The 10,894-nt window shown below is 43.3% G+C and overlaps 1 protein-coding gene across 1 annotated transcript; it reads right to left on the bottom strand.

Moving 5' to 3' along the window:
• Nucleotides 1-5,987: 5,987 nt before the first annotated feature.
• Nucleotides 5,988-8,751, bottom strand: LOC109888680 (four-jointed box protein 1-like). Its single transcript, XM_020479848.2, has one exon. The coding sequence runs from the start codon at nucleotides 8,306-8,308 to the stop codon at nucleotides 7,025-7,027; it is 1,284 nt and encodes a 427-aa protein (XP_020335437.1). The 5' UTR covers nucleotides 8,309-8,751; the 3' UTR covers nucleotides 5,988-7,024.
• Between the last annotated feature and the right edge of the window lie 2,143 nt (nucleotides 8,752-10,894).

Consider the following 10,894-nt stretch of genomic DNA (forward strand, 5'->3'; position numbering starts at 1 on the left):
AATTCCCCCACTCCACTCCCCTCCACCATGCAACTTTCCCGGCCGCCACGCAGCCCCCGTGCCAGCCTGCGCCATCCCAGGTCCTGCTCTCCACCCCCCTACTCCCTGCCCCTCAGTTATCTTGTCCCCCGGCCTTGGCTATGCTGCCCAGTCCAATCTCAACCCTCCTCTAGACCACCAGTTCCCTAATAGCTTTTACCCTTCTCTAGCTCCCCAACCACTGGCCTCCAACGTGTCATCCCCTCAACCCCTATAGTAGCACTGCCTTGATCTGTGCTCTTATTCCCTGTCCTCCATCCCAGTCGCCTCCCTCTGGCACTGCAGTCCAAGCCCCTTGAGTCCATTGATGTACCCCAGTCCCCTCTCCCTCCTGCCCCCCAGTCTGTGCTCTCCAACCCCTCACGACCCCTGCGTCCTCTCCCCTGCATCCAGTCAACTGTGACCGAGTGACTCTCCCCTCCCCTAGTATGCACCCAGCATTATAATGAAGTCACTTAATCATGCACATGGACAGGAAACACCCTGCACTGCACAGCCACGAAGGAATGCCAGTTATGGCCGTCCACTGGCCCACGCTGTGCACATGGCCACCTTTTTAAAGATGAGTCCGGCTGGATAGTCCCGTGGGATCTGGCAACTCAGGTCCAGTTGTTGCTCTGTGTTGTTTTGTTGAGTTGTTGATTTTTGTGGAGGCTATTTACACGCAGTTGACATTCACAACTGTATCTTTATTGAAGCTAATACATGGCAATGTTCTTTATTTAAGAAGTTGCTTTGTGTACTAAGTGAATATAAAATAGTTTCTACTCTAATTACATATCAAAGCAATGAGTATCATAGTTTTTTTTATTTTCTTAAGACAACCTGACCTGTTGAAAAACAAAGAACATTATCTGAACTAGTGCCCTTGAACCAATAGATCATTAAAGAAATAAGTGAAAACTTCACCGCCGACAGCTGAGCCTAAATACACAGCTGCCTTTCTCCCCGCTCGCAGGAATCTGGGCTGTGTGTGTGTGTGTGTGTGTGTGTGTGTGTGTGTGTGTGTGTGTGTGTGTGTGTGTGTGTGTGTGTGTGTGTGTGTGTGGAGATCCACCCTTGCCTCCTCAGGAATGTCTGCAATGTAGGAGCCTCTGGATTGCAGACGATAGAGAGAGGATCTGTGTTTTTACCTATAGGGTCTGTAGGTTCAGACCCCATCCATATACAACCCTAGAACCTATCCCCAAGGCACTTCATGTAGATCTGAAAATATTAGATATAGGTAGGTGTAAAAAGCTTGCCCTCTGATAGGTTAGGAGTAATTGTTGCCATATTGCTTATGGTAGCTACCAATCCAACACTTTGACATCCAAGTGTAGGAGGTAGGGGCTAGGGGTTGTTTTTGGATGGAGCCTCAGGCCTGCAGAGAGCCTCTGCCTGCTTACATAGTACATAGCTGCCTGTAGCTGCCTGCCTCCCTGGCCACCCTGTGACATTGAAAACAAACAGAGCATGAATAAGCCCAGAGGACGGCCATAGAAGCCTGGCCCCTGCACCCTGCATGGCTAACTAGCTCACATGTCCAGATGGACTAAATAAAAACCACTGCCCTTAGCAGTGGCCAATGAGGAGTTGCCATAAGGAGGCCATGTCACATAAGGGGGCTTAGAGAGTTTACTGCCTCAGGGTGGACAGTGGGAGGGTGGTGGGATGGATGGGAGGGAGGGGGCGGTAGATTTGGTGAGGTTTGTGGCCAGTCGACATAAGCCAGACAGAGAGTAAGAGGGTGAACACCTGCAATCTGTTAGGAGCGGTTGTGACTAAAGGCTTTGATGTCCGCCGGTAGCGTAATCAGAAGTGAAATGAGCTCCAGTAAAAAAGCAAGAGGGGTTTCTTGTGCAAAAAAATACATAAAACAACTACTTAAGAAAAGAAAAATGTTGTTTTCCATTTAGCTAACCACTGCAGACAGATGCTATGGGCAGGAATGTGGTTGGAGGAAGGGAGAGGGGGATAGAGGGATGGAGGGAGGGGTACAAGTCTGGTTAAGGCATACAGACCTAGGCTTAGCATCCCTGGTGTCTGTGGCCTGCCGTCGTAAATCTCTTGGAGGGTTGGCCCTCGACAGACGTGCCTTAGAGCAAGACGCCCAGCTGCAAACACAGCCCTAACCCCCCTTTTGCCATTCTGCCTCCCCCTCCCCAGACCACTTAGAAAATGACCTCCTTTCCCCCTCCACAGCAGTCAGTGCACGTATTGATCCCCAAGTCCCTATTACAGGACTGACAAGCAGGCAGAAAGGCAGAAACCAGGCAGGCTGCTAGCCCTGCTAAAGCTTCTAGCTCCACCTGCTCAAACTCCAGCCGAGTCTTAGGCCGCTAATCGCTCCCTGAGAATCACAGATAGATGACACTGACAAGCATAGTGGACACCACAGAGTTGTGTTCTCATAGAAGTCATGATAAGACACCTCATAGTGCCTAAACCCCTCTCACTGTTAAAGTGAGGCTCTTTCCTCTGGCCCCCTTCCCTCCCCAACCCCACTTCTGCCTGGAACAGGATTAAGAGTACTGGAGTGCCCTGCAGCTAGCTATCAACAAAAGGTGTAAAATGAACCAGATGAGATGAGGGATAGAGGGAGGGGATGGAGGGATAGCAGGATGGAGGAAGGGCTGGAAACCATTAGGCCTTCAAATGTTTATAACTGACATCCCTACAATGTGCCTCCAGCAGGTCTGGGAACAGGAGATCACAGGCACCGGAAAGGTCGCTGTGGAACTAATGAGAAAGAGACTTTATTTAGTTTGTGAAATCAAATAAATGCTGTGCTTCCAAGATGTGACAGTTAATAGAATGATAAGAAAAAGGAGCCTCGGGTTAGCAGATGGATTTGGCCCGATGCCTTGACTTTGTCTGACAATACAATGAACTATTCAGATAAATTAATGAGAAGGCTATTTAATTTTCAAATAAATGCTGTAACTCCATGATGTAACGGTCTAGGGAACAATAACAAAAAGGCCTCAGGGAAAGAGATGGGTTGTGAACAGTGTGGCCAAATAATTTGCATTTTTGCACTCTGGGAGTGGTCTGAATGAGTGGTCTGAATGGGGAGGGGGAAACTAAAAACTAGCTCTTATTGGCAGAGAGGTTTGGAACTCTCTTTCTTTTTTGTCTATTAACTAATTTACCGCCTGGTGATGTCACCCGGCAGGCTAAAACTCCATCCCACCAGGATGAAATTTCAGGTGGTCTTTTCAAACAGCTCTTACACTAAAATGGCATATCATAATTTTCACAATTTCACAGTATTATTCCAACCTCATAGTGTGGACATATATATAAAACAGAAAAATCACATTTTTGACTGCACTGGGCCTTTAACAACCCTTTTTAATAACTTTTACATGAGGCTGAATTCAAATTGTGAAGTCAGGACTATTATTAGTTTTGCTCCAATGTAATAGATTTACCATCAATAACTGAACTGTTACATTAGCATCACAAACACAAACCATTGATATTTGTACATGGTGTTATGATATGGTAAGATAGTTACAATAAGCTTATGACACATTCACATTTAATTTGTTACGTTACAGCCTTACTGCTAAAATGTCTAAAAACCTGTTTTCGCAATGTCGTTATGGGGTGTGTAGATTGATGAGGATAAAAAAAAAAAGGCTGTAACGTAACCATGAAATGTCCCAGATTGTGCCTTTAAGAAGAGCTTGGATATGGGGCAGGGGGTTAGAGATTTGATTTAGGCCCTGCCTGATAGAGAGAATTAGAGGGAGTGACAGAGACCCTATCTCTTCAATCCCTCCCTCTCCTGCTAATGGGACCTACAGTGTTCAATTGACATGTTTCCCTTTCTTTAACAGTTTTTGTAGAAGTGTGAGAGTTATGTGGAGTGTAAACGCAAGCAACAAATGTATCTTTCCACAGGAAATGGTCCCTACTTTACCCTCTCTTGTGTTTGGTTAATGTGAGAGTGTTCTCAGTAGACAGGAGAGAGCTGAGCCCTGTAATTGTCTCAGACAGTGGCTGTGTCCGAATACCCATATATGAGAGAGAGAGAGAGAGAGAGAGAGAGAGAGAGAGAGAGAAAAACTCTGAGTCCCAGGGTAACAGGCTCTGAGGGCACTGCATTTCAACAGCACAATGGGTACACTGTAGTGGACAAGGATGGGACAAAGCCCTTTATATGAAAACCTGAGGACTGAACACACAGAACAGGCAAATATTGGACCTGCCATTGTACTCCGCTAAAGAAGGGTTGAATACCAAACATGTGGTCTTGACAACTTAAATTACAATATACTTAGCAAAAAATACAGAAAGATTGGAATGTTACAATGCACATTGAATTGATGAAAGGGGATTGCAATTGTGAATGTCAAAAACAGGTTAACATATACAGTATTCACAGTGTAGCATGTACAACAAATATGACTGGGTCATGACATTAAGCAGTGGTGTAGTGGTTCTTGGAAAAGTGGGTATACTCTGATGCAAAAATATATTTCAAAATGGCCTGCCCAATGAAGGAAAGGCGCCTTGTGTGAACAATGCTAGGTTTCCCTAGTTTTTTCAGGTTCTCACTCTCAAATCTAACTTTTTTAATAGAAAAACTACAAAAATTGGATGTTCTAAGTCCACAACAATGCTTAAAGCTGTAATATGTAACTTTTTGGACGACCCAACCAATTCACATAGAAAGGTGAGTTATAGATCTGTCATTCTCATTGAAAGCAAGTCTAAGAGGCGGTAGATCTGTTCTTTGTGCGCTATATCTATGCATCCTGTTCTTATGTTTTATTTTTGCATCTTTTACTTTTGGTTTTGTAACCCAGGTTCAAACAGCTGAAAATGTTTGGCTATGGAAAATATATTTCTTAGGTTTAGATGGTACGCTGATTATTTACACTATACTTGCTTGTTTTGTCACATAAACCGAAATTAAGGAACTATTAGAATTTTAGCAACCAAGAAATGGCAGACTGGTTTCTGCATAGTGCATCTTTAAACCACACCAGGAGACCATTTTTGAGGCCTGTGTAAAATCAGTCAAAATATTTTTAGGAGTTTTTTTGTTGTTGCAGTCAACATTTAATTGGGAAGTTAAGCCTTAAAAATGTTCATTCAAATAGCACTAAATTATGAATCGCAAAGATTCAACAAAGACTTTTTCAATAAGTTTAAATATCTTCCAACCCTACTGACTACCGATTCCGTTCAATTCTATGAACCTCTCCCTGCGACAATCATGAGAGCTGCACACTTTGACTGTCTGATTTTCCGCTGAAACTATACCGAACAAAAATATAAACGCAACATGAAACAATTTAAGAGATTTTTACCAAGTTACTGTTCAATTGAGGAAATCAGTCAACTGAAATAAATTTATTAGGCCCTAATCTACGGATTTCACGTCTGGGAATACAGATATGCATCTGTTGGTCACAGATACCTTAAAAAAATGGGCCTCAGGACCTCGTTATGGTCTTTCTGTGCATTCAGATCGCCATCAATAAAATGCAATTGTGTTGGTTGTCTGTAGCCTGCCCATACCATAACCCCACCACCACCATGGGGCAGTAGGTTCACAACATTGACATCAGCAAACTGCTAGTCCACACGACGCCTTACATGTGGTCTGCGGTTGTGAGTCCGGTTCGATCCACTGCCAAATTCCCTAAAATGATGTTAGAAGTGGCTTACGGTAGAGAAATTAACATTGAATTCTCTGGCAACAGTTCTGGTGGACATTCCTGCAGTCAGCATGCCAATTTCACGCTCTCTCAAAACTTGAGACATCTGTGGAATTGTGTTGTGCACATTTTAGAGTTGCTTTTTAATGTTGCCATGTGTAATGATCATGCTGTTTAATCAGCTTCTTGATATGCCACACCTGTCAGGTGGATGGATTATCTTGGCAAAATGAGAAATGTTCACAAACAGGGATGTAAACAAATTTGTGCACAAAAAATGTTATGCGTATGGAACATTTCTGGGATCTTTTATTTCAGCTCATGAAACATGGGACCAACACTTTACATGTTGCGTTTATATTCAGTGTAGCTATGTGTGCGGCGCGCATGTGCATATATTTCACATGCTTTATTACGATTGTGTAGGCTACTTTGTGAATAACGTATCTATTGTACTACATAATTTATATGGCATATACCTTCACTATACTACTTTGTTACGCATCAGTGGGGATTAAGTAGTGAGTATACGCAATGCCCACGGGGAAAAAGTGGGTAAATGGCATATATCTGCTACCTGCATATATCCCCCACTACACCACTGACATTAAGGCAGAAGATACAATCACAAGACAACCAGATACATGAAAGTGTTTGCAATGACAATTGATTGTACAGTAGGCTAGAGCTTCTATAAAAGGAGTGAGACAGGTGACAAAGTCTACATTATACATTTTTGTGGCAACAAATACAAAACTTTTTAGGAGTAACCTATTAAGGCCTGGTTCTCATTATCAAGCAATCCAGTTTCCTATGGAGATTATTGAACACATTGCACCTTGTGAATACAGATGATACGAAGTGATTATTCATTATCCCCCCTTACACCACAATAGTTTATTCCTATTAATAATCACAGCTGTGTAGCCTATCAAACTCCTGAGGTTGAAGGCTGACCATTAAACCTAAATAGCTACAAAGATGCATTGGCTCCTAAACAGGTACAAAGATGCATTGGCTCCTAAATAGCTACAAAGATGCATTGGCTCATATCACATTATTCCTGCAGCTATGTTTTGAGGCTGGCTGAAAATAAATTATGACCCATCCTGCACGAAGCCAAAAATCAACGTCAATGTGACTATTTATGCAGACATATAAAGTAGGCAAAACGTTGTTTTCACAAGAGGTAGTTCATCAATATATTAAAAAACTGTTTCAATTGACGCGCATTAATCTAGTACAGGTGTGTGGTTACTGATTTGCAGCACACGTCATTCTGTGGAGCAGATGCCAGATACAGAACCTCAAAATGAGAGGAATCAAAACTAAACGCCCAGCTGGTGGTACTTCACCTTGCAATGCAATATGTGTTTGTATAATCTGCTTATTCGACTCTGTAGTACTCCCGCATGTTCATCAGAGAGAAACCCTAATTCCGGAGACAATGGTTCGCTGTCTCTGTATAGCTCGAGCAGCCGAGTCCTGGTGTCCCTGCGCCGGTGCAGTTCTATAACACGCTGTACTGTCCTCTTTCTGAACACACACACCGAGTCCAAGACGGTGCTGTGGTACTTCTCCCACATATCCAGTACACGGTAACCGTGCACAAGCCCTGCCTCGTTGTCGATGAAAACCAGGTCGCCACGGGGTGTTCTGAGCAGGTTGTTGGTCTCCCTCTCCATCACGCGCGAGTCCCACTGCAGGCTAAAGAGGTTGCTAACGAGCCTGTCGAAGTTAGCAGACAGGTAGTCCAATATTATCAGGTCTGTCCACTGCATTAGCTCGAGCAGCTCCGCCGTCGTCTTGTTCCCCAGCTCTCCCCGTAGTGGACGCAGCCCCTTGCTCTCTTGGCGCAGCGGCGCAGGTGTGATTACCCCTGTCAGGTTGGCGACCCACTGGGTGAGCGAGACCACCGCCCGCTCACTCCACTGTAAACCTCCTATTCTTCTTCTCACAGAAGCCCATTGTTCACTGTCAACGTTCAACTGGGCGAGGATGAGAGGCGGCAGATTTGTAATACCCAGCAAACTAGCCAGGTAATAAGTCAAAGTTTCCCCCTGCACCTGGTCCGCGTTTATTCCATAACGCACGCATGCTTTGGATCGGTCCGAAAAAGTGGCCAGTTGATTAGATATTCTCCCACAGCCCGGCTCCAGTCTGACAATCCGATGTCCCCGGGCTCTCCCTCTCCATGCCCGGGCATGTTCCTCACTGAAGCTGACGGGAAACCTATCCTCAAGCCATTCACTCCAAAAAATTCCCTCAACCGGAGAGCCCAATTTGTCCGGGACCCCCCTCTGTGCTGACCCCTTGTTATCTACATTCATATGGTAATCTCTGATTCCTAAAGAGCCAGTTTGATCCGCAACACCAGTGAGATTGTGGGCATCCAGTATGCCCCCCAAATGCAGTCTCTGTGCTACTGGAACCGCGAGCAAAGCCCGGAAAGTTTTAGCAGAGAGGTCCGGGGATGGCCCAATGTGAGCGGACCCCCTACTCGTTAACTGTAGTCCCGTGTTGTATCTCTCCAATCTGCTCCAGACGTAGAATACACTGGCACAAGTGCAGAGAAAGAGAAGTGCAAGTAAATTCGCCGATATAGCCCTCATGGTTACTGAAAGCCGCCCTTCCCTTTGTTGCGACGAGATGACTAGCACATCCCCGACGGCTTCAGCTTCAATTATGAACGACTGTGTGGAATAAGAACTAGGTAGGCTAATCCAAGTGTTGTGAAACCACACCTAGCCAGAGTGCGATGCCTAGCACAGGCGCTGCGTCCCGTGCCCCGTTCACGGGCAGAGTTGTACTGTTTGGATCACGGAACCGCCCGTTAATAAGCAACGAGGTTCGCATCTCTGTTCCCGTTGGGTGAACTAAAATCCTTCTCCGTCGATAGGATATGAGCCATGACGCAGTCTTTTCTTTAACGGATCATCTTTTTTTTCAGCGTCTCTCGTTCCGGACAGCAAAGTGCTTTTTCTCTCGCTCCACGCGTCTCCATCTCTCCGATCTCCACTGGGTGCTGGTTGAGTTTGATTTGTGGTTGAGTTTGATTTGTGTAGTAGCTTCTGCTCCACAGAGACAAGGGGGGGGGGGGGGGGGGGCACGTGACTCGGGCTGCGAGCTGGGTAGGCTTATCGTCGGAAGTGGTGGGTCATATGGAAGCGTACTTTGGAGAGCTACACATCCAGAGCAAGTGCACGCAACGGCGACTCGCTTTTATCTGAATCAAACCGGTACTTTATTCAATTTTTTCAGTTTTGTAAAAAATACATTTTTACACCATTGGACTATACATATTGATTTGTCTAACCCTTGTTGGGCTACTAGATTATTCCATAGTTTTGATGTCCTCACTATTATTCTACAATGTAAAATAAAGAAAACCCTTGAATGAGTAGTTGTGTACAAACTTGACTGGTATATATATATATACAGTACCAGTCAAAAGGGTTAAAAAATGGTTCAATGTATGCATCATATATGGAACCCTCAAAATGGTTCAATGTATGCATCATATATGGAACCCTCAAAATGGTTCAATGTATGCATCATATATGGAACCCTCAAAATGGTTCAATGTATGCATCATATATGGAACCCTCAAAATGGTTCCATATAGAATCCTACATGGTGTAATAAATTCATTATGACTATTAAATAGCTAAGAATATAATTTAATAAACAAATAAATAATGTACAAAATACCTGCATAGTTTTTTAGAATTTGTAATTATATGCAAACATAGTTTTGAATTATGCACTGGTGGCCAGGGAGGCATCTCTTTGTTTGAATTATAGCCCATGTCAACTCTGGCTGACTTTTTTCAATACAACTTTGTCCATTAGTTACAGTGCATGACAAAAATGTCTCTTCTGCTCCATTCTCAGTTGTCATCAGCAGCAGCCGAAAGAGAGATCCTCTGCCGCTGATGGTTTTGGTTACTGCCAGACTGAGCAAAACATAATCTTACAAGTAATGTAACGATTAATTAACTAGGTTATTGAATCACCAAGACTTATTATACATAATGTATTACACTATAAATAATGTACACATACCTCTGTCAGCAGCAGCCTTCAAATGGCTTCATGAAACATAGTCCCCTCAATTGACTCCACACTGAAATAAAAGTAACAATTAGCTAATCACCAATGTCAGGCTGGGTCTGTAGCTCTATTTGGTATATCCCATAACAACAAATCATGTTTATTTGAAAGAGTTAGCTAGCTAGCTTGTAAAGTAGAAAATCAAAGTAGCCTAGCTTTTTCTGTTAAACTAGCTAAGTCCACCCATTTTGTCATCATTGAGTTGAAGGGAGACACCCATTCTATGAATGACTATTTCTTTTGTTTCAACTTTATGTATCTATCCTATCCACCTCCTTTTTTACATTACGATGGGCACATCCAAACAATTGAAGTGATGGATTCGACTTAGCTTTACTTCCCTCCTGCAGTGTGCCGATGGCAAATGCCAGAGGGAATTATTTGAAGGAGTCAATTTATAGAGTATTAAAATAAAGTAAAGATACATGTAACGACATGTTATGAGCCCAAGCCCAACAAAGCTGAAATGATTGTGCCATTATCTTAATATTATTTATATTTTTTACCAATACATAGCTATATGACAGGCTACCGCACATTAAGCACAACAGGAAAACTTAAAAGCAAATATACGTAGCTATGCTCTCTTTTGTAAGTCAATGAAACAAGCTCCAATAAGCAACTTTGTTTGAGCATGAACTACATTACAGTATTGTATTATGCTGTAATATATGAACTGTAATTACACACCTGTTTCAAACCATGAGCCTGGGAGAGAACATGTGATGTTGGTGCAGGACATGCAGCCTACAAAGTTACAATTATAGGCTAGCGAATTTGATTTAAATGTTGAAATATAATAGGCCATTACAAAGCTTGTGTCCCACTTAACCAAAACTCAACCTAAATGAAATCTTTTGTTGTCTTGATCTTCATCATTGTAACGATATGCTCAAATAATATTGATGCTATAATCAGATGCTGATGGCTTAATTTTCTCTCAGGAATATTGAATAAAAAATAACTGCTACAGCCTAGCGCCTTCTTGCATTGTCTCTTCTTTCAAACTCCCCGGCCAGTGGCTGGGAGTTCTATTCGCTGCTGTATTTAGCCTTCAGGAAACAAAAGCTTGCATCCCTCTTCCA

Source organism: Oncorhynchus kisutch, linkage group LG4 (assembly GCF_002021735.2).
Source record: "Oncorhynchus kisutch isolate 150728-3 linkage group LG4, Okis_V2, whole genome shotgun sequence".
Classification (NCBI taxonomy): Eukaryota; Metazoa; Chordata; class Actinopteri; order Salmoniformes; family Salmonidae; genus Oncorhynchus; species Oncorhynchus kisutch.

Excerpts from the sequence above, each read along its gene's own strand:
- LOC109888680 (XM_020479848.2), bottom strand. The coding sequence starts at position 8,308 with ATGAGGGCTATATCGGCGAATTTACTTGCACTTCTCTTTCTCTGCACT.